Here is a 24,411-nt window from a genome sequence, read left to right as displayed (position 1 = left end):
ATGAGAAAGATTATCATCAGGTGCTGAAAAATAACCGAGCCATGCCCAGAGAGGGGTTGTGGATATTGGCAGGTGAGTTGTAGTGTTGTAGTGTTTGTGATGATGGGGGGGGGGGGGGTGAAGGGTGATTAGACGAAGGGGGACTCTGTCAGTCATGATTCCCACATGTTCATGCTGGGCCGAGGGGGCTTAAAGAGAGTGCTTCATACACATACGCAACCCTGCCCCAAGCCCATGCCACACACATGGGCCCAATCAGACTCTCATCCATTCCCTGTGACAAGGCACCCAGATCGTTCACACACACTCACACTCGTTAATTTCCTCTAGATTAGCCCTCCACACGGATGGGCTGTCTGATTCCCTCTGCCTCTCCATCTCACCCAGTAGAGTGCTTGTTGTTGTCACGTTAGAGCAGGCAGGAGTGTGTGTGTGTGTGTGTGTGGGGGGGGGGGGGGGGGGGGGTGCTTTTGTGCAGGCAGGAGTGTTTGTTGTGTGTATGGTGTTGAGTGCTTTTGTGCAGGCAGGAGTGTTTGTGTGTGTGGTGTTGAGTGTTTTTGTTCCGTCTCACTGTGTCATTGGCAACACCATTCTCAGCGGTAGTGTTTGCTTTGTGTTTGTGAGCCATCTGTTGGGCACTATCTTTGGTTTGGATAGAAGTCTATGAAATTAATGAAATGGACAAATACAAACACTCTTTTGTTGGTAATAAAGTCCAGATTGATGCTTGGATTGGTTGCAGAGTATTTATAAAAAGCTTTTGAGGATATTAAAGCACTGGCTCCTATTATAGCTGAGGGAAACCCCCGGAAACACCACAACCGTATATGCAGAGACCATCTGTGCCTGCACAATCATTGTGGGATTCAAGTTGGAAATTATTGAATGACTCAATCACCAATCATCTCAATCACCACAGAGTCCGTTTCATTTGGCTGAAAAAGAGAAAAAGTAGCTTTTTTTAAGAACTGAAGAAGACTGATCAGAGGAACTGATAAGAATATTTACATGATCACAATCTACCTTGCCACAGGGAGGCCTTTGAGTCTCAAGATTCAATATTACATTTTAACTTCAAAAACATGAACATGTGTCGGCGTGCGTTTCAACTCCCGGGGGAAGTCATTTTTTTTACTTCCCACAAGCCACTAGCACTTCAGGGCTCTGATCTGCCAATCACAAGCCAGGGATGAGAAAGAGAGTTACACATCCTCTTTCCCTTGGAACATTTTCAGAAGAGAGTGAATCCTCTGCATGTGTTGGCAGAGGTGTGTGTTTAAAGATGTTTTCGTGCCCTATGGATCATGTGAAGCTGGTTTCGGAGGTAGTGTGCTGATCGGATTACCAGGACTTACTGAGCTGTACATTAACATCTTCCAGGCGGTTCCCAACAAAGTTTGTCATCACTATCTCTAGTCCTCCAACGCAGGAATCATCTATCCTCTAGCCCTATTTTCTTTCATCATCATTGTTAACTCTTTATTTCATCTGACAATGGCTAGCAGTTTCTTAATTGTGATAAAAACAGAACATTGTCATCAGTTTTCGAGGCATTACTGAAATATTTAATGTAACAGCTGTTTATTTGCTGAAATGTGTGCAGTTGCCCAGCTATTAAAAGGGACCGGAAGCTATTTGAGACTTTTTGTTTACTTTAAGTTTTACGGTAGTTCCTCAACGCTTTCTCCTCGAATTGGAGAAAGTGACAATAGTGAATGTGGCAATTTGGAAAGAGCCAAAGTCAAATCCTCCATCTCTAAAGAGTGTTACTTAATATAATAGAAAAATCTTACATGTTTCACTTTCACCTTAAAAGACGACTTTGGGATCTTGACAATGAGGGCCCTTTATCTACTTCCCCCAGAGTCAGATGAACTTGTGGATACCATTTCTATGTCTGTGTACAGTATTAAGGAAGTTAGAAGTAGTTTCGCGAGCCAATGACTGGAAGTCTATGAGTATCTACTAGCATGCTAGCAGATCCCCATAGACTTCCAGTCAGATACCCATAGACTTCCAGTCATTAGCGCTAATGCTAGTTAGTAATTGTGCAAGTAATAGATAGCAACTTCCTTTAAATTGCACACAGATACATAAAAATGTTATCCACGAGTTCATCTGACTCTCGGGAAGTAGATAAAGATCCCCACTGCCAAAATCCTGAAGTACAGTATGCCTTTAACTGCTTTCTCTAATGGTGATATTCCAACAAACCATCAATCTCTGGAGCGAGACCAATGAGGTGATGTAACAGGATTGGATTTGTGCTGCATGGAGCACTTCCTACAAGTGGAGGCTAGATTACTGATATACATTTGCATATGTCAGGTTCATAGCTACTCTGATGAAGGGGGAAGAAACAGGACGAGTAAGTCTATGGCTATCTCCCAATTATCTCTCCTTCCTCCCAAAGTGTGCACTTGGTCACTTCACCAAACCAATGCTTTTAAGTTTGTGGAGAGTAAGTAGTGAACTAGTGTACACTTCAGAAGGAAGGAGAGAACCTACAGTATGAGTACTCTGACTCCTGTCCTTCAAGCATTACACAGTAATACACAGTAATACACATTGACTAGCAACTGAATGTGATGGCTATAATAGAATGTGATACAGTTGGACTGTTAGCACACACTTAACAGGCAATACGATAACTGTTGTAACATAGCCGTGCAAGACGCCATCTGCAAAGGAAAGGCCTTGCTGCAGCAATGACGTTGTATGCGGCTCTAAACTGGCAGAAGCAGGGCGGCTGTTTAAAACATCGCAAGAGAGCCGCAGCAGAGAGAAAGAGAGAGAGAGCGAGAGAGCGAGAGAGCGAGAGAGCGAGAGAGCGAGAGAGAGAGAGAGAGAGAGAGAGAGAGAGAGAGAGAGAGAGAGAGAGAGAGAGAGAGAGAGAGAGAGAGAGAGGGGTGGAATAAGGTCTCCAAATTGAATTAAGGCACGACAACCTGCAATACTCTCCCACCAAGGTTAAAACAGGGAACGCAATATAAATAAATTGGTGCTCTGAAATTGTGTCTGCCAAAAATAAATGAAGCAATAACGTTCGGTGCTGTAAGCAGCTATTACCCATCTCTTACCTCAAGGAAGAGGCCATCGGGCTCTAACTGCCACTGAGAGGGTGTGACAACGTTTCTATAGGAAACCCTTCCCCTTTTCCCTCAAGTGCTTCTCTTGTTTTGTTTTTTTTCAAAAAATGTTTTTACAGTGAAGTGATCTGAAGCTCATTACATGTTTTAGAGAAGGAATTTCTTTAATTAAGAATACAAGATGGTTTATCAGAAATGCATTCTATAATATAGAATAAGGAGCAATAAGGACTCAAGGTTTGAAAAAAAGACTAGTATTTGTTAACTAATATTACCAAGTACTTGAGGTAGAATTAGGTTTCCCGGATCCAGATTAAGCCTATTCCTGGACTAAAAAGCATGCTTCATGGAGAATGTCCATTGGAAGTCAAGTACTAGGCTTATTCTGGGTCCAGGAAACCAGCCCTTACAGTTTTCTGAGATTTTAAAGGATGTGTGTTGTGTTGTAATGTTGTCGAAAGACTAAGTAAATGACCAGAGTAATTGGTATTGTAAGTGGTGACCATAAACTATCATTGACACCATTGACCTTATCAAATCAAATCAAATGTTGTTATAGTCAGTGCAGATAGTTTGGGTACCATTCATTGACTATTTAGCAGTCTGGCTATTTATATTGCACTTGCTTGTGTTTATCTTTGACACTCATTGAAATGACCTGGCCCACTTGGTCTTAAAACATTTAAACTATTTCAGAAAACTCTATAAAAAAGCTCTAGATTTATTGAAAACAACATGACAAAAAAATGGCAGCGGGAAAACAAAAACAACTTTCCACAGTTGTTCTGGCTCAGTCCCAGACTATTTCAAAATGGTGAAATGCCAACTGAAAAAACAAGGCAAAATGGAGGGAAGGAAAAAAACATCTCTATGGCCCAAAAGGCTTTCATGCTACCTTCCATCCATCATCGCCATGGGAATATGTCCAAACAATTTCATAACAGGCTTTTGAACATTTTTGGAGTTTCTCAAAATATAACATTGGAGTAAGAAATGAACTGCCAGGACTAAACCTTGAGGCCCTTTTAGGTTTTATGTTCCTGGCCCTTGCTAGGGACCCTGTCATTGTGCATTGGTAATATCATCTAATACACTGGAGTGCTTGTGGGCTGCTTCTTTCCTTCTTTCCTTCTTTCTTTCTTTCTTTCTTTCCTTCCTTCCTTCCTTCCTTCCTTCCTTCCTTCCTTCCTTCCTTCCTTCCTTCCTTCCTTCCTTCCTTCCTTCCTTCCTTCCTTTCTTCCTTCCTTCCTTCCTTTCTTCCATCCTTTCTTCCTTCCTTCCTTCCTTGAGGTAATCACAGATCTGACATGGCATGACTGTTGAAATCAATGTAAAGATCAGTGATTATCTCAGGGAAAGGAAGAAGAACAGAGAGTATTAAATTGGGTTCTGATTCTTAGTGTGTGTCAGAGGTGCTGCTGCTTCTGTACCTGTAGACTGGACTACAGTCTCAATGAGTTCGGCTGCACTCCAGATGGTTCTAAAACGTATTTATGGACGAGCGAGGTGACAGGTGCAGAGAATGTCAGTAGATGATAAGGAGAAGTAGTTTTTTTCTCCTAATTTATGACGGGACAGTAACATTTTAGCCTTGACAAACCATGAGTCCAAATTGGGTATCATGCTTATTAAAAGTTAGACCCAGTGAGTACACTCACTGTCCCTATAGAAGAGGCGAATCAGACCTGAGATCAAATAGCATTTGAAATCTTTCAAATAATTTAGCTGTGCTTGCTTGAGCTTGCCTGGCACAACGGAGTCAATGGAATAGTCCCAAGTGTAAACCCCTCTCTCTTTCTTTCCTCAGAATCAAGCAAAGTTCAATGTATTTGTACCCAGGTCTTTGGAGATATTTGTACCCAGGTCTTTCCATATTCTCTTGTGTTACAGCCTGCATTTATAATGGATTAATATACATTTTGTGTCACTGGCCTACACACAACACCGCATAATGTCAAAGTGAAATTATGTTTTTAGAATTTTCGACAAATCAATTAAAAATGAAAAGCTGAAATGTCTTGAGTCAGTAAGTATTCACCCCCTTTGTTAAGGCAAGCCTAAATAAGTTCAGGAGTAAAAATGTGCTTAGCAAGTCACATAATAAGTTGCATGGACTCACTCTGTATGCAACAATGGTGTTTAACACATTTTTAAATGACTACCCCATCTCTGTACCCAACACATGCAATTGTCTGTAAGGTCACTCAGTCAAGCAGAGAATTTCAAACTTAGATTCAACCACAAAGACCAGGAATGTTTTCCAATGCCTCTGACATTGAACATCCCTTCTGAATATCCTTTTTAGCATGGTGAAGTTATTAATTACACTTTGGATGGTGTATCAATACACCCAGTCACTACAAATATACAGGCGTCCTTCCTAACTCAGTTGCCGGAGGGGAAGGAAACCACTCAGGGATTTCAACATGAGGCCGATGGTGACTTTAAAACAGTTACATAATTCAATGGCTGTGATAGGAGAAAACTGAGGATGGATCAACAACATTGTAGCTTCTGTTTGCAATAAGACACTAAAGTAAAACTTCATAAAAATGAACGTTATGTCCTGAATACAAAGCATTATGTTTGGGTCAAATCCAACACATGACATCACTGAGTACCACTCCTCATATTTTCAAGCATGGTCGTGGCTGCATCATGTTATGGGTATGCTTGTCATCGGCAAGGACTAGTGAGTTTTTTACATTTGTATTAAAATAAACGGAATACAGTTAAGCACAGGCAAAATCCTAAAGGAAAACCTGGATCAGTATGCTTTCCAACAGAAACTGGAAGACAAATTCATAATTCATCAGGAAAATAACCTAAAACTCAAGGACAAATATACACTGGAGTTGCTTACCAAGATGACATTGAATGTTCTAAAACATAAGGCCAAAGCCCATTTCATGATTTAGGCTTGCTAGCTAACGTTACATGTACGATCTGTGTTGTAATATTTGTATCTCAGAAATCAATTTGCATTGCTAGTTATAGGCTGATGTCAGCTAGCTATCCAACATGGATTTATTTTCCCTGGTTGACACAAACATGCTCAGGAAAGTGATATCACAACTTAAGCCTTCTACCTGCCTTATCAATCCTATCCATATTACCTTCTTCAAAACTGTTTTTAATTGCATATAAGAAGTGCAAGCCATTGTTAATCACTCAGTGTTCACAGGCACTTTCCCCACTGTACTAAAAACTGCTATGGTGAAACCACTTCTGAAGAAAAGTCATCTAGATTCTTAGGCTCTTAGCAATTTTCAGCCAATCTCCAACCTTGTGGAGGAATTGGTTTTCAAGTAGCGGGTCTGTAGGAGAGCATCCTGACCGGTTGCATCACCGCCTGATATGGCAACTGCTCGGCATCTGACTGTAAGGCGCTACAGAGGGTAATGCGAACGGCCCAGTACATCAGAGGAAGGCCCTTAAAATTGTCAGAGACTCCAGTCACCCAAGTTAAAGACTGTTTTCTCTGCTACCGCACGGCAAGCGGTACCGGAGCACCAAGTCTTGGACCAAAAGGCTTCTCAACAGCTTCTACACCCAAGCCATAAGACTGCTGAACAATTTACATTGACAACCCCCCCCCCCCCCCCCCCCATTTTGTACACTGCTGCTACTCGCTGTTTATTTGTTACCTATGCATAGTCACTTCGCCCCCACCTACATGTACAGATTACCTCAACTAGCCTGTACCCCGGCCACACTGACTCAGTACCGGTGTCCCTCTGTAGATAGCCTCATTATTGTTATTTTTATTGTGTTACTTTTTATTCTTACTTTTTATTTTAGCCTACTTGGTAAATATCTTATTGAACTGCACTGTTGGTTAAGGGCTTGTAAGTAGGCATTTCACGGTAAAGTCTACACTTGTTGTATTCAGCGCATGTGGCAAATAAAGTTGGATTTGATGATATACCATTTTGTAGCTCTGAGTCTCTACTTTTATCCAATGTAAAAAACACAATTTCAAATGTCTTCATATAGGTCATTCGGAAAGTATTCAGACCTCTTGACTTTTTCCACAATTTGTTAAATTACAACCTTATTCTAAAATTGATTCAATATTTTTTTCCTCATCAATCTACACACAATACTCCATAATGACAAAGCGAGAACAGGTTTTTAGACATAATTGCAAATATATTACAAATAGAAAACAGAAATACCTTACTTAAATAAGTAGTCATGAATATTGCTATGAGACTCGAAAATTGAGTCCAGTGCATCCTGTTTTCATTGATCATCCATGAGATGTTTCTACAACTGGATTTGAGTCCACCTGTGGCAAATTCAATTGATTGGACATGATTTGGAAAGACACTCATCTGTCTATATAAGATCCCACAGTTGACAGCGCATGTCAGAGCAAAAGCCAAGCCACGAGGTCAAAGGAATTGTCCAGCTCCGAGACAGGATTGTGTCAAGGCACAGGTCTGGGGAAGGGTTCCAAAAAATGTCTGCAGCATTGAAGGTCCCCAAGAAGAGAGTGGCCTCCATCATTCTGAAATGGAAGAAGTTTGGAACCCCCAAGACTCTTCCCAGAGCTGGCTGCACGGCCAAACTGAGCAATCGGGGGAGAAGAGCCTTGGTCAGGGAGGTGACTCTGGTCACTCTGGTTACTCTAACAGAGCTCCAGAGTTCCTCTGTGCAGATGGGAGAACCTTCCATCTCTGCAGCACTCCACCAATCAGGACGTTATGGTAGAGTGGCCAGACGGAAGCCAATCCTCAGTAAAAAGCACATGACAGCCCTAAAGGACTCAGACCATGAGAAACAAGACTCTCTGGTCTGATGAAACCAAGATTGAACTCTTTGGCCTGAATGTCAAATGTCACGTCTGGAGGAAACCTGTCACCATCTCTGAGATGAAGCATGGTGGTGGCAGCATCATTCTGTGGGGATGTTTTTCAGCGGCAGGGACTGGGAGACTTGTCAGGATCAAGGGAAAGATGAATGGAGCAAAGTACTGAGAGATCCTTAATGAAAACCTGCTCCAGAGTGCTCAGGACCTCAAACTGGGGCGAAGGTTCACCTTCCAACAGGACAAAGACCCTAAGCACACAGCCAGTACAATGCAGGAGTGGCTTCAGGACAAGTCTCTAAATGTCCTTGAGTGGGCTAGCCAGAGCCGGGACTTGAACCCGATCGAACATCTCTGGAGATACCTGAAAATAGCTGTGCAGATACACTTCTCACTCAAAATGACAGAGTTTGAGAGAATCTGCATAGAATAATAGGAAAAACTCCCCAAATACAGGTGTGCCAAGTTTGTAGCGTCATACCCAAGAAGACTCGAGGCTGTATTCACTGCCAAAGGCGCTTCAACAAAGTACTAAGTAATGGTTCTGAATACGTATGTAAATGTTACAGTTGAAGTTTACATACACTTAGGTTGGAGTCATTAAAACTCGTTTTTCAACCACTCCACAATTTTTTTGTTAACAAACTATTGTTTTGGCAAGTCGGTTAGTACCTTTAATTTGTGCATGACACAAGTAATTTTTCATCAATTGTTTACGGACAGATTATTTCACTTGTCTCCTAGAGATGAACGTACTTTGGTACGAAAAGTGCAAATCAATCCCAGAACAACAGCAAAGGACCTTGATAAGATGCTGGAGAAAACAAGTACAAAAGTATCTATATCCACAGTAAAACATGTCCTATATCAACATACCATGAAAGGCTGCTCAGCAATGAAGAAGCCACTAATCCAAAACCTCCATAAAAAAAGCAAGACTACGGTTTGCAACTACACATGGGGACAGAGATAGTACTTTTAGGAGAAATGTCCTCTGGTCTGATGAAACAAAAATAGAACTGTTTGGCCATAATGACCATCGTTATGTTTGGAGGAAAAAGGGGCAGGCTTGCAAGAGAAAGAACACCATCCCAACCGTGAAGCACGGGGTTGGCATGCATTATGTTGTGGGGGTGCTTTGCTGCAGGAGGGACTGGTGCACTTCAGAAAATAGATGGCATCATGAGGATGGAAAATTATGTGGATATATTGAAGCAACATCTCAAGTCATCAATCAGGAAGTCAAAGCTTGGTCACAAATGGGTCTTCCAAATGGACAATGACCCCAAGCATACTTCCAAAGTTGTGGCAAAATGGCTTAAGGACAACAAAGTCAATGTATTGGAGTGCCCATCACAAAGCCCTGAATACTTATGTAAATTAATACTTTCTGAGGGTACTATATATGGCATATGGGGCCTGCGTATACAGTAATTCAGCTAATATGTACATATTTGTCCAACAGACTACTGTTTGTTTTTCCCTTTTAGGTGCTAGGTGCTATCTAGAACCTAAAGGGGTTCTTTGGCTGTCCCCATAGGAGAACCCTTTGAATAACTATTTTTGGTTCCAGGTATAACCGTTTTGTGTTCCAAGTAGAACCCTTTCCACAAAGGGTTCTACTTGGAACCATCAGGGTTCTCCTATGGGGACAGTCGAATAACCCTTTCGGAACCCTTTTTTCTAAGAGTGTTCAAAGATAACATCAATGAATACATATCGCTAGAACTAAGACTACATACGAACTTCAGTCTGCCTGGTGATTCATTCCGGTTGGATGTTCCATATGAATATTTTATCGCCCTCATTCTGCTCTGTTAAGGGCGCTGCTGTTTGATATTTGCTCTGGGTAGTGACATGTTTAATTGTACCTGAATCCTCCAGTCATCGCCTGTGGATAAATAGATGTCACTACTCATATCAATTACGAGGCATGCTGCAGCCCCTGGGTCTTGGGAGACAGCGATCGCAGGGTTCCGCCATCCTCTTTTATTACAAATGTGGATATGAGCTAAATCAATCCAGATGCCATGTGGGGTTGCTGTGTGTGTTCATCACTAACAGCTCCCTGTAGATGGCCCATCCTTCCCCTCTATGACAGCCCTCCTCCACTGTCTTCCTTCCTTACTCCCTCACTCGCTCACTCTTTCATTCAGTCTCTCTCTCTTGCTCTCAGTTTTTTTCTCTCTCTCTGACTCACTCTCTTGCTTGTAGTCTCTCTCTCTCTCTCTCTCTCTCTCTCTCTCTCTCTCTCTCTCTCTCTCACTCTCTCTGTCACTCTCTATCTCCTTCCTGAGCACACCTCAGAGGTGAACAGACTGCAGAGCCACAGTGTGGGAACAGCAGCACAGTGTATGACCCCATAAAACCAGAAGAACCCTCGACCCCCCCAATCACCAACCTTCTGGAGGACAAACATATGCACACGCACATACCCAGATGCACGCAAAAACACACACAAACACCCATTCAGAAACACACATTAAGACACGCACACACACACTGCAGCGCTCTAGTGAGCACATATCAAAGCAGTGGATTAATCTCAAGCACAGCCGTAAAAGGAGGAACACCACAAATAAAAAGCGACACTGCCCACCAATATAACTACAGTAACTAGCAAATACCATCATCCAGCCCCACATAAAAAAGCTTGTCGGGCCTAGAGGCACCGCTGCATGTACTGTCCAGCTGGGATGATGGTGTGAAAGGACAGAGGAGAGAGCGAGAGAGAGAGGGCAGAGGCGAGAGAGAGAGAGAGAGAGAGGGCAGAGGATAGAGCGAGAGAGCGAGAGAGCGAGAGAGAGAGAGAGAGAGAGAGAGAGAGAGAGAGAGAGAGAGAGAGGGGAAGAGGAGCGAGAGAGAGAGAGAGAGGGAGCGAGAGAGAGAGAGGGCAGAGGAGAGAGAGGGAGAGAGAGGGCAGAGGAGAGAGAGAAAGGGCAGAGGAGAGAGAGAGAGAGAGAGAGAGAGAGAGAGAGAGAGAGAGAGGGCAGAGGAGAGAGAGAGATACAACCCATATTTATGCTTATTTATTTTCCCTTTTGTACATTAACCATTTGTACATCGTTACAACACTGTAAATATAAATAATATGACATTTGTAATGTCTTTATTCTTTTGAAGCTTCCGTATGTGTAATGTTAACTGTTAATTTGTATTGTTTATTTCACTTTTGTATATTATCTACCTCACTTGCTTTGGCAATGTTAACATATGTTTCCCATGCCAATAAAGCCTTTTGAATTGAATTGAATTGAGAAAGAGGGCAGAGGAGAGAGAGAGAGAGATAGAGAGAGAGAGGGCAGAGGAGAGAGAGAGAGAGAGAGAGAGAGAGAGAGAGAGAGAGAGAGAGAGAGAGAGAGAGAGAGAGAGAGAGAGAGAGAGAGAGAGAGAGAGAGAGAGAGAGAGAGAGAGAGAGAGAGAGAGAGAGAGAGAGAGAGAGAGAGAGAGGGAGAGAGAGAGAGAGAGAGAGAGAGAGAGAGAGAGAGAGAGAGGGCAGAGGCGGATCTTATGGGAGGCCAGGAGGCACGGGTTACGGGTGCATGAGCCAGAGAGCATGTTTGCTTATGCTCAACAACATCTCGGCAGGCAGGCGACCCTGAGAGAGGTAGGCAGTGAGGCTGGAATAAAAATCATAGACCGGTAGGGGGAAGAGCAGGAGGGGGAGGAAGAAGAAGAGGATGTGAGGAGGTATGCAGCGGTAGTGGCAGCCCACCCCTTCACGTGCCCTTTACTGGACCATTACTGTGTCCCAAATGGCACCCTATTCCCTATTGGCCCTGGTAAAAAGGAGTGCACTATATAGGGAATAGGGTGCATTTGGGATGTGATCACTGACTGATAATCCTCTCAGAAGCTAGGGCTGGGACTATAGAGCATTACATAATAAAAGGCAAAAACAGTTTTTTGTAGAATTAATATTATATTACAGTACAGTGTCTTTCATTTAATCCTCATTCAAAAGAAAATAACAAACACCGGGTGGTCTTTTTCGAAACTATAAAATATGCCTGTCAAAAAACGTATGTTGTTTCAGATATATTATTTCTTGTTTACCTTCTAGCAAAAAGATCAATGAGAAAAGCCCTCTGTAAGATACAACCTAAAGTACTGTAACTCATTATCTTCACAGGCTGTCCAACCTGACACTCATTGACATTGTCATCTTATCACCACTGCTATCAGCCATGCATCCCATTCAATGAAACCACCCTTCCTCCCTGTCTCTCTCTGCCTCTTCCTCTCCGTCTCCCTTTACCTCTCCCTCCCTCCCTGCAGATTGCTCGTTGAGAGCAATTGAAATGACCAGAGTATTTGGTTTTGTAAGGGGTGACTATAAACAATCATTGACACCATTGACCATATACTGCACTTGCTGGTGTTCATCGTTGATATTCATTGACATTCATTGGCCCAACGGGTTTTATGGGGAGTCGGTTAGCTGCATTTGTATTTGTATTTATTATGGATCCCCATTAGTTCCTGCCAAGGCAGCAGCTACTCTTCCTGGGGTCAAGTAAAATTGAGGCAGTTATACAATTTTAAAAACATTATTTTATATTTCACAACATATTTCACAACACATTAAGTGTGTGACCTCAGGCCATCACTACCACATACACTACATGACCAAAAGTATGTGGACACCTGCTCATCCCCCTTTGCTGCTATAACAGCCTCCACTCTTCTGGGAAGGCTTTCCACTAGATGTTGGAACATTGCCGCGGGGACTTGCTTCCATTCAGCCACAAGAGCATTAGTGAGGTCGGACACTGATGTTGGGCGATTACGCCTGGCTCGCAGTCAGCGTTCCAATTCATCCCAAAGGTGTTCGATGGGGTTGAGGTCAGGGCTCTGTGCAGGCCAGTCAAGTTCTTCAACACCAATCTCGACAAACCATTTCTGTATGGACCTCGCTTTGTTTACGGGGGAATTGTCATGCTGAAACAGGAAAGGGCCTTTCCCAAACTGTTGCCACAAAGTTGAAAGCACAGAATCATATAGAATGTTATTGTATGCTGTAGCATTAACATTTCCCTTCATTGTAACTAAGAGGCCTAGCCCAAACCACGAAAAGCAGCCCCAGACCATTATTCCTCCTCCACCAAACTTTACAATTGCACTGCATTGGGGCAGGTAGCGTTCTCCTGGCATCTGCCAAACCCAGATTTGTTTGTCGGACTGCCAACGGCGCCGAGCTTTATACCACTCCAGCTGACGCTTGGCAATGCATTATGGTGATCTTAGGCTTGTGTGCGGCTGCTCGGCCATGGAAAACCATTTCATGAAGCTACCGATGAACAGTTCTTGCACTGACGTTGCTAATAGAGGCAGGTTGGAACTCGGTAGTGAGTTCCAACCTGCCTCTACTCACTCTCTCTCTCACTCACTCTCACTCTCACTCTCACTCTCACTCTCACTCTCTCTCTCACTCTCTCTCTCTCTCTCTCTCTCTCTCACTCTCTCAGCAGTGTGACAGTGGATGGAGAGAACAGTAGTAAAGTCTGGCCTACCTTGTTGGGGTTGGTGGCCGTGAGTATCCAGACACACTGAGCGTTGGACTCATACTGGATGGGGAAGTTGGGCGAAGTGAATGTACCAGAAGGACCTTGAAGGTTAGAGCCGCATGTTTTCACTGTGAAAGGAAATGAAAGAGAAAAATAAAAATAAAGAAATTAAGGAAGGTTATTCATTTGGAGCCTGACATTTAGCAACCTGACAAACACAAAAGTTGTGGTTAATTGGAGACAGATTTTGCCAAATGCTGTGTGTGTGTGCTTACGTGCATGTGTAGGTAGTCGCTTTAGCTGTATTGAGCTCACATTGAATGCTCGTATTAATGAGATATCGTCAAGACACCAGGGCCCCTTTACTTGAGCTATATTCAACTCATAATTATACTTCAACATATTCTCTATAGAGCCTGCTGCTATCTGAACCAGAACAAGTCATTTAAGGCCAGGGTTTTAGTTGTCATGAATTTGCAATATCATTTTATACTCAGATGACTAATTTCATGACAGCTGAACAAGTTAAACTCAGTGCAAACGAAAGAAAAACACCAAGACCTTATTCATTATCTTAATGGAGAAACACCAGTCATTATTTGTTAAATACAGACACGGCTTGTCTGTGTCCCGTCTGTCCTGCCTGTCTTCCAAATGCACTGACAGCTATCAAAGATTACTGGGCTTGCGGCTAACACAGGCTAAAACAAAGTTTCTGAAATATTAATCTGGAACAGGACAGTACTATGACTATAAAGTCTTTCTTATTGGTGCCGTTCATCAGCGACGATGCCAAAGTGACAATGTTGTGATGGAGGGAAGATAAGGCTCTGGTTGAGTCTCAAATGGCACCCTATTCCCTATTTAGTGCACTACTTTTAAACAGGGCCCATAACCTTCCTATTACATACTATAGACAGCAGGTTTTATCAGTCTCTGACATCTTGATTGCTTTTGAAAATAAATAAGTCATTATTTCTGTATGTAGCAAGGTGGCAACACTGATGACTCTGTAGACCCCTCAGGTATAATCCACACACTGCTGGTCTGCTCAGAAAGTCACTGGCACATTGAGACCAACGGCATCACAAGTAGCCTTGAATACAGTGCACTATACGGTCACACATGACGCACAAACTTTAAAGCACTTGGGTTAGTTCAAGAAACCTTACATTGGGGTCCATTTACACAAGAGGTCAGATAAAGTCATAACATGGTTTTGGGTAATATCAAATACCACTACTGCTACTTCATCTACCAGGTAGACTCCTTCACTGGTAGATGTTTCCCCTGTGTGGGCAGTAGTTTGTAGGTACTTTGTTACCATTGCTATGGCACATTCCATTGAATTTCAAACATAGATTTGACATCCAGGGCCAGACATGGAGTACTTCCGGTATCAACCACATAACTACAATGAGTAAAACGGGCCTCCCCATTCAAGTCAATGATGCCATAATGTGTGGACTAGCAGCTATTTTGAGTGTACTCATAGGATTAAAGCAGGAAGTAAAAGTAGAACGTGTCCCATTCAGTCTCTGCTTTATTAACATGATTCATTCTATTTCAATAGGATTAACCCAGGAGAGATGAGGAAGTGTTTCAGTAATACTACAAGCCAATAAGCAAGCAGAGAATGTCTTTCCTGGGTATTTATAGTGTCTGAGTCGTCCTCATAATAAGAGATGTGAACGACTGTCACTTTGGAGGTTATGTAATATCCTTGAGCTGGTGAGCTACAATAAAACAAATGTCACCGGGCTCTTTAATCATCCAATCCCCACACTAATGTTTAAAATACAGGAAATAATAGACATGGAGTCGATCAACTATCTCATCAGCCTTAGCTATGAGAGCAATGACATTCCCATTGTGTGTCTGTAAGGGGAATAAGATTTCTTCTTCTCAATACGACTTTGCTAATTAGTCTTCATTTTTTAAATAAACGCAACACACTTCCTATTACAATCTCATCTTGGGAGAGCAATAACAGATCCGCACCGAAAAAGAGAGAGAGAAAGAGATACAGACAGAGTCCTCGATAGAGAGAGAGAGAGAGAGAGAGAGAGAGAGAGAGAGAGAGAGAGAGAGAGAGAGAGAGAGAGAGAGAGAGAGAGAGAGAAAACAGAGCACCAATGAATAGTTAAATTGAAATTCATGATTAACTCTGCGTACCCTTGGGCTGTCCTGAAAATATAGATCTAGGCAATTTTCTGCATGATTTCAAGTGGCATCTTCCTTAATTAGTTTGTACAGCCTTTAGCCGCAGGAACAAACAGACATGTGGGTGACAGCCAGCCAGTGATTTAGTGGCCAGCTAAAGGTCAGGGTACCACGGCGAGAAAGAAAGTGCCGTAGAGGAAGGGAGGGGAGGAGAGGTGGGTGGAGGTGTGACGGGATCGGGGGATTGTGACACAAACACAGAGAACAAACATACACAATGGGCTCAGGGAGGGAGGTGGGAATCAGGGGATTTATTCTATGGTGCTGTGGAATGTGGTATGTGTGTGTGTGTGTGTGTCTCTCTCTCTCTCTCTCTCGCTCTCTCTCTCTCTCTCTCTCAATTCAATTCAATTCAATTCGCTTTATTGGCATGACGTAACAATGTACATATTGCCAAAGCTTATTTTGGATATTTACAATATAAAAAACAAATAAAAATAAAAATGAGAATCAAAATTGTCAACGGGACAACAGTAACAACAATAACCAAGGGTCAAAATAACCATACATTCAACAATAACAATAAGCATACAGTAGAGTACATGTGCAGGTTGATTGGTCTGTCAGACACTGTCCCTCAACTTATGGCAGGCAGCAATGTAGTGCGCTGCCAACCCACAGCTCTCTGCGTCCTCCCACAACAGGACTGGTAGCCTATCCTCATCAGAGAGGTCTTTGAAACCTTGAATAAGGGTTTCAAATTTGGGGAAATGACACTCTCTAATTGTTTTATATTTTTTACATTTTGTCAGGAAATGCAGCTCTGTCTCAGGTTCTGCTGTTGTGCAGTGGTTGCACAGCCTTTCCTCTACAGGCAGCCAGGTTTTCCTGTGTCTACCCTTCTCAATGGCAAGGCTGTGCTCACTGAGCCTGTACTTTGTCAAGGTTTTTCTAAGGTTTTGATCAGTAACCATGGTGAAATATTTAGCCACGGTGTACTGTCGATTTAGGGCCAGATAGCACTGCATTTTGCTTTGTGTTTGTGCTTCCCAATAAGCAATGTAGTTTTGTTTTGACTTTTGACTGTGTTGTAATTTGGTTTATTCTGATTGATTGGATGTTCTGGTCCTGAGGCTTCAGTGTGTTAGTAGAACAGGTTTGTGAACTCAGCCCCAGCTGGATGGGGGGACTCTTTTTTTCTCTCTCTCTCTCTCTCTCATGTAAAGTGTTGGTCCCATGTTTCATGAGCTGAAATAAAAGATCCCTGTAATTTTCCATACGCACAAAAAGCTTATTTCTCTCACATTTTGTGCACTAATTTGTTTACATCCCTGTTAGTGAGCATTTCTCTTTTGCCAAGATAATCCATCCACCTGACAGTTGTGGCATATCAAGAAGCTGATTAAACAGCATGATCATTACACATGTGCACCTTGTGCTGGGGACAATATAAGGCCACTCTAAAATGTGCAGTTTTGTCACATAACACAATGCCACAGATAACTCAAGTGTTGAGGGAGCATGGCAATTGGCATGCTGACTGGAGGAATGTCCACCAGAGCTGTTGCCAGAGAATTAAATGTTAATTTCTCTACCATAAGACACCTCCAACATTGTTTTAGAGAATTTGGCAGTATGTCCAACCGGCCTCACAACCGCAGACCACGTGTATGGCGTCATGTGGGTGAGCGTTTTGCTGATGTCAACTTTGTGAACAGTGTGCCCCATGGTGACAGCGGGGTTATGGTATGGGCAGGCATAAGCTACGGACCATGAACACAATTTCATATTATCGATGGCAATTAGAATTCACAGAAATACCATGATGAGATTCTTTGGCCCATTGTGAGGCCCATTTCTTTTAAGGTATCTGTGACCAACAGATGCATATCTGTATTCCGAGTCAGGGTTGGGTAGGTTACTTTCTAAATGTAATCCGTTACAGTTACTAATTACCTGTCCAAAACTGTAGTCAGTAACGTAACTTTTGGATTACCCAAACTCAGTAACGTAATCTGATTACATGTAGATTACTTTCCCCATAAGAGGCATTAGAAGAAGCCAATTGTTACCAATTGAACGGCATCTATTGCAGGATAAATCAATGTTAAAGTTTACATATCTGGCCATATATGGATGTTAGATTTTACTTTATGGGTTGGTTATGTAGACTTCTTCTAACCCATCGCTTTCTACTACATACTGTATAATAATATGATTAAATTATATATTTACATTAAAAACCAAAGTCTATCATAATTCCAGTCATTCCAATATATTTCATACCCCTTGATCTTCAAGAATAGGACTTTGAAATATGAAAGTATAGATTAGCCAAATTGTTTTGCCTGAGCATGACCCCAAAACTAAGGATTGATTAGATTAGCCAGTCCTACTCTGTTGTTTATGATTTTGTTGTCATGGAGGACTGATTGGGCTCGTTGATTCAAGTTGAAAAAGAAATGCTAAGCTCATGGAATGGCTTTGAGCAGTACTGAAAAGTGCTATTTACATGTGAAAAATGAATGCCATATGCTGCAAGCGCAATAGGACTATTGTTCACCTTTTTGTTGGTGACACTTGGATATCTTGATAATATGCAGCTATTTAAAGGGCACATCCACAGATGAAACAATATCAAAACCCACACCCTGCCTGTTTTGGTAACAAACGGAGGGATTGGCCTGGAGAAATGTACTCACTCTCAGATTAATAGACATAGCTATGGATAGTAACATTGATATCAAAAATATTGTTTTAACCATGTTATGAGTCTATACAGTGTGTGTTTACATTTACAATGTTAACAAACATTGGAGAAAAACAAGCTTATATTTTGGGTTCTCATGGAGTGTAACAGTTGAACTAAGCTCATATTCTTCAATAATCAATGGATATATATATATACACATACAATACCGTTCAAGAGTTTGGGGTCACTTAGAAATGTCCTTGTTTTTGAAAGATAAGCACATTTTTTGTCCATTAAAATAACATCAAATTGATCAGAAATACAGTGTAGACATTGCTAATGTTGTAAATGACTATTGTAGCTGGAAACAGCTGATTGTTCAGGCGTACAGAGGCCCATTATCAGCAAACATCACTCCTGTGTTCCAATGGTACGTTGTGTTAGCTAATCCAAGTTTAACATTTTAAAAGGCTAATTTATCATTAGAAAACCCTTTTGCAATTATGTTAGCACAGCTGAAAACTGTTGTGCTGATTAAAGAAGCCTGATACAGCCTGGAATCAAACCAGGGCCTGTAGTGACACCTCTAGCACTGAGATGCAGTGCCTTAGATTGCTGTGCCACACGGGAGCCCTAGATCAGCACTCCTACTCTGAGACTCTTTATAAATACGGGCCCTGATGATTTCAACTGTGATGATGGCAGTGGAGGTGGTATTCTATTTGAAGAGAGCTAAGAGATGCCAACGAGAAAACAATGACTTTATACCTTTTATGTTATGGCTTATTTCTCTGTAACGTGTAGTGGGAAACATGCCCATTTCAGAATATCATACAATTTCTTGAGTGTGAGTTGCAATTTTCCCCTTTGGATCGTGTTTGTGTTCATCTGAACAGGCTGAATAGTTTCTGGAACCATTTCCTCTGAATGATATCAGATTATCTCAACCGAGCCCTGAGTTTGAGCTTCAAACAAATCGAAGGCCTTTCAAACCAGGCTTTTTTTTTACTGTGTAGGAAAATCAAAGATGAGATTACTTGCAGATGTATTTTGAGGTATAAGATGTTTGTAGTTCAATAACACACATTAGCGGTACATCAATACTTTCAGTTCATTTACAGTATTTGGCTTTGTTGTGTTAAAAAGCCCTATATTCCAATATCACATGGTCCTAGTGGGAATCTGTTTTTAATTACTGTTTAATGTGCACAGATAGGCCTATACTTCATGTGTTTCTACAGTATGTAATGTGTGCGTGTGTGTGTGTGTGTGTGTGTGTGTGTGTGTGTGTGTGTGTGTGTGTGTGTGTGTGTGTGTGTGTGTGTGTGTGTGTGTGTGTGTGTGTGTGTGTGTGTGTGTGTGTACGTGCATGTCTCTGCTCCCTCTCTCCCAACAACAGTATCGGAGCTGATTAAAGAAGTGATAAAAGAAATGTTATTTTGCCCATCTTAATCTTTTCTTTTTATTGGCCAGTCTGAGATATGGCTTTTAATTTGCAACTCTGCCTAGAAGGCCAGCATCCCGGAGTCGCCGCTTCACTGTTGATGTTGAGACTGGTGTTTTGCGGGTACTATTTAATGAAGCTGCCAGTTGAGGACTTGTGAGGCGTCTGTTTCACAAACTAGAGACTCTAATGTACTTGTCCTCTTGCTCAGTTGTGCACCAGGGTCTCCCACTACTCTTTCTATTCTGGTTAAAGACAGTTTACGCTGTTCTGTGAAGGAGTAGTACACAGCGTTGAACGAGATCTTCAGTTTCTTGGCAATTTCTCGCATGGAAAATCCTTCATTTCTCAGAACAAGAATAGACTGACGAGTTTCAGAAGAAAGTTATTTGTTTCAGGCCATTTTGAGCCTGTAATCGAACCCACAAATGCTGACGCTCCAGATACTCAACTAGTCTAAAGGCCAGTTTTATTGCTTCTTTAATTAGCACAACAGTTTCCAGCTGCGCTAACATAATTGCAAAAGGGTTTTCTAATGATCAATTAGTCTTTTAAAATGGTAAACTTGGATTAGCTAATACAACATGCCATTGGAACACAGGAGTGATGGTTGCTGATAATGGGCCTCTGTACGCCTATGTAGATATTCCATTAAAAATCAGACGTTTCCAGCTACAATAGTCATTTACAACGTTAACAAAGTCTACACTGTGTTTCTGATCAATTTGATGTTATTTTAGTGGACAAACAATTTGCTTTTCTTTCAAAAACAAGGACATTTCTAAGTGTCCCCAAACTTTTGAACGGTAGTGTATATATACTGTATATATAATTTATAAGTCCAAAATGGATCTAGGAACTACAGATTGCCCCTTTAATTATATCAAAAGTGTGCGATTTTGAGCATGTGTCCATTTGGATTTGAGAACAGCCATCCATAACAACCACAATCCGTAAGGCGCAAATAGCTAAATGAGAGCGCAGCAGTGTGATTTACATCAATTCATATCCGTATCGCTGTAGACTACACCACTGCTGTCATCCTTACCTCCAAGCGTTTATTCATGTTGGATAATCTTCGGATGCCGAAAGGAGTCACACCATTGGAAGACATAGCTTGGACTGTAGCCTACAAAAGCCTATTCTTGCTCTTGATCAAACACATTTGGTGTGTCATCATAGTGGTCTCTGACTTGTGGTCAGACTCGCTCAGGTGAAACAAACTTAAAATTGCTATTTTTTTCAATGCTGATTTAAATGTCATTGAGAAAACAGAGAAGTGTCAAAAAAAAATTTGGGCTGGTAACGTAACAGATTCCAGTTACTGTTTTTTTGTAATCCCTTACATGTAACAGATTACATGTAATCCGTTACTCCCCAACCATGTTCCCAGTCATGTGAAATCAATAAATTAGGGCCTAATTCATTTATTTAAATTTACTTTGTAAGTATGTCTGCATGTTTCTTTGTGTCTGCATGTTTGTTTATTGTTTTTGTTTGTTTGTATGTGTGTGTGTGTGTGTGTGTGTGTGTGTGTGTGTGTGTGTGTGTGTGTGTGTGTGTGTGTGTGTGTGTGTGTGTGTGTGTGTGTGTGTGTGTGTGTGTGTGTGTTTGTGTGTGTGTGTGTGTGTGAGAGAGAGAGAGAGAGACAGAGAGGTGAATCTGTGTGTGTATGATTCTGTGTGTGTCTCTGTTTAAGCATGTGTCTGTTGATGTGTCCGTGTATGTCTCCACCACGGGGAGTCTTGTCCTCAGTGCTCCTGGAACCCAGTGGTGAAGGCAGCTGGCCTGATAGTAGACAGAGATATCACCCAGTGGTGAAGGCAGCTGGCCTGATAGTAGACAGAGATCTCACCCAGTGGTGAAGGCAGCTGGCCTGATAGTAGACAGAGATCTCACCCAGTGGTGAAGGCAGCTGGTCTGATAGTAGACAGAGCTCTCACCCAGTGGTGAAGGCAGCTGGTCTGATAGTAGACAGAGATCTCACCCAGTGGTAAAGGCAGCTGGCCTGATAGTAGACAGAGATCTCACCCAGTGGTGAAGGCAGCTGGCCTGATAGTAGACAGAGATCTCACCCAGTGGTAAAGGCAGCTGGCCTGATAGTAGACAGAGATCTCACCCAGTGGTGAAGGCAGCTGGTCTGATAGTAGACAGAGATCTCACCCAGTAGTGAAGGCAGCTGGTCTGATAGTAGACAGAGATCTCACCCAGTGGTGAAGGCAGCTGGTCTGATAGTAGACAGAGATCTCACCCAGTGGTAAAGGCAGCTGGCCTGATAGTAGACAGAGATCTCACCCAGTGGTGAAGGCACCTGGCCTGATAGTAGACAGAGATCTCACCCAGTGGTGAAGGCAGCTGGCCTGATAGTAGACAGAGATCTCACCCAGTGGTGAAGGCACCTGGCCTGATAGTAGACAGAGATCTCACCCAGTGGTGAAGGCAGCTGGCCTGATAGTAGACAGAGATCTCACCCAGTGGTGAAGGCAGCTGGCCTGATAGCCTGCAGGGCCCCGGAGACAGAGACACAGACCTCACACAGTGTCTGGTAACATGGTGCTTACACACCCGATTACACACTAACACCTCACACCCACTCCTGTCTCACTGTACCACAGTAGTGGCCAAGTAATAAAGGCATGAGCCCTTTACCTCCCTCACTCCCTGTGTCTTTTGTCTCCATCTTTGACTCTCTATTTGTCTCCCTTTCCATCTCTCTTTCTCTCTCTCGTTCACTATCTCAGTCTGTTTGTCACTTTCTCTCTTTCTCTCTCTCAATTTATTTCTCTTTTTGACCTCTCTATCTCTGTCACTGTCACTGTAGTCAACACAACATAAGCAGTATCACTAAAGTGATGGCCTAAGAGTGGTATTAAAAAGTCCTCAAAGTCAGTCTCACTAGCTAGTCCCTCCATCCTTCAGTGTGCTTCAGGGTGTCCGTCTCCACATGTACACCGTGACAACAACGTATGGACATAGAAATGGGATTTGTAACCATTGAGTTTTGGGGGCGGACAGTGTCAGCTAGGCCTCAGTGAAACAGAATCTGTATTCTATCTAGGGGACGTAGATCTAGGCATGCCTGTGTTCCATGGACTGACAGCTCAATTACTGCTTACTAAATGAAGAGCCTTGGCTCTCCCTGCTGGGTGCATGGCGTAACTTATAGCAAGCACGCCGAGCAGCCAGATAGAAATGATCTATACAATTAAGGGACACGATGGTGAGCAAACAATTCATTACTTTTCTAACCCCCACCTTCACAAACAAGGAACATGATTTCACAAGAGGGACAAGACAGGGCTATACTCTCTGGTTCATCTAACACTGAGGGATAATGGCATCATGTGTGCTGGGAGAGGCAAAATAAAGTCTCTAAAATATGTCCCTTTGTTTTTTCATGTTTTTTTTGTTAGGCAAATTAACAGTTCAGAGATCCAGATTGCGGACCCTCCTCTTTTTGTTATTGTCTACAGTATTTTAATGGGGACCCAGCTCTCCCAGTCAGGGATGCCAAGCCAGGGAGATAAGCCTACACTTGAAGACATCAAGATAATTAGTCGTTTGCTGTTGATAAAACACCCTGCACATGTTTTACTTGTTTAGCTTGTTTTCTATCCTATTGTTGGTGTTTTATGTCCGCCAACATTCAGGCTGACCTTCCGCTGGGGGAAAACGAGCCAATTCAGCAGAGAGAATAAAGATTAGCTGGTCTGATTGGCGACTCGGAGGAACGGGAGGTACAAAGTAACCTAAAAAACAATGGCCACTGAGAATGATCAATGACATCATTAACCCTGACCCAAGGTACTTTGCCTTTTCCCTTCCAAACAGGAGCACACTGGTCTCACACACCGACAAACACGAACAGGGAGAGGGACACGCGCACACACACAAGGAGGTAAGCCGGTGCAAGCGCGCATGTTCACGCAACACACGCACATACACACACGGAAAGTGGCCGCGGAACATTGCCTGCCTATTTCAAGGTGCAATTTGTAATACTGTCCGCAGAAAAACTCATCATACATCATTTACAGCTAGTGGCAGAAGCAGCAGTCTCCCTAACTATACACAGGACAGTTATGGCAGCAGTGTTATTACCATTATGTATATATGTACAGTACCAGTCAAATGTTTGGACACACCTACTCATTCAAGGTTTTTCTTTATTTTTACTATTTCCTACGTGGTAGAATAATAGTGAAGACATCAAAACAATGAAATAACACATATGGAATCATGTAGTAACCAAAAAAGTGTTAAACAACTCAAAATATACTTTATATTTGAGATTCTTCAAAGTAGCCACACTTTGTCTTCATGACAACTTTGCACACTCTTGGCATTCTCTCAACCAGCTTCATGAGGTGCATTTCAATTAACAGGTGTGCCTTGATAAAAGTTAATTTGTGGAATTTCTTTCCTTCTTAATGCGTTCGAGCCAATAAGTTGTGTTGTGACGAGGTAGGGGTGGTATACAGAAGATAGCCCTACTTGGTAAAAGACCAAGTCCATATTATGGCAAGAACAGCTCAAATAGCAGCATACCACCCTGCACGCCAGCAGCACACCACCCTGCATCCATCCCACTGCTGGCTTGCTTCTGAAGCTAAGCTAGGTCGGTCCTGGTCAGTCCCTGGATGGGAGACCAGATGCTGCTGGAAGTGGTGTTGGAGGGCTAGTATGAGGCACACTTTCCTCTG

General features: G+C 42.5%; 1 protein-coding gene across 1 annotated transcript in view; it reads right to left on the bottom strand.

The window, feature by feature from the left end:
- LOC120027058 (CUB and sushi domain-containing protein 3-like) overlaps positions 1 to 24,411 on the bottom strand; it is a 704,521-nt gene that overhangs the window by 320,162 nt on the left and 359,948 nt on the right. Inside the window, exon 10 of the mRNA XM_038971903.1 lies at positions 13,416 to 13,537. Within this exon, the coding sequence (XP_038827831.1) occupies positions 13,416 to 13,537 (122 nt within the window). The remainder of the gene's footprint in view (positions 1 to 13,415; positions 13,538 to 24,411) is intronic.

This window comes from Salvelinus namaycush, chromosome 32 (assembly GCF_016432855.1).
Source record: "Salvelinus namaycush isolate Seneca chromosome 32, SaNama_1.0, whole genome shotgun sequence".
NCBI lineage: Eukaryota > Metazoa > Chordata > Actinopteri > Salmoniformes > Salmonidae > Salvelinus > Salvelinus namaycush.
The sequence above is the reverse complement of the archived record's forward strand: the minus strand, read 5'-3'. Positions and strand labels throughout refer to the sequence as shown.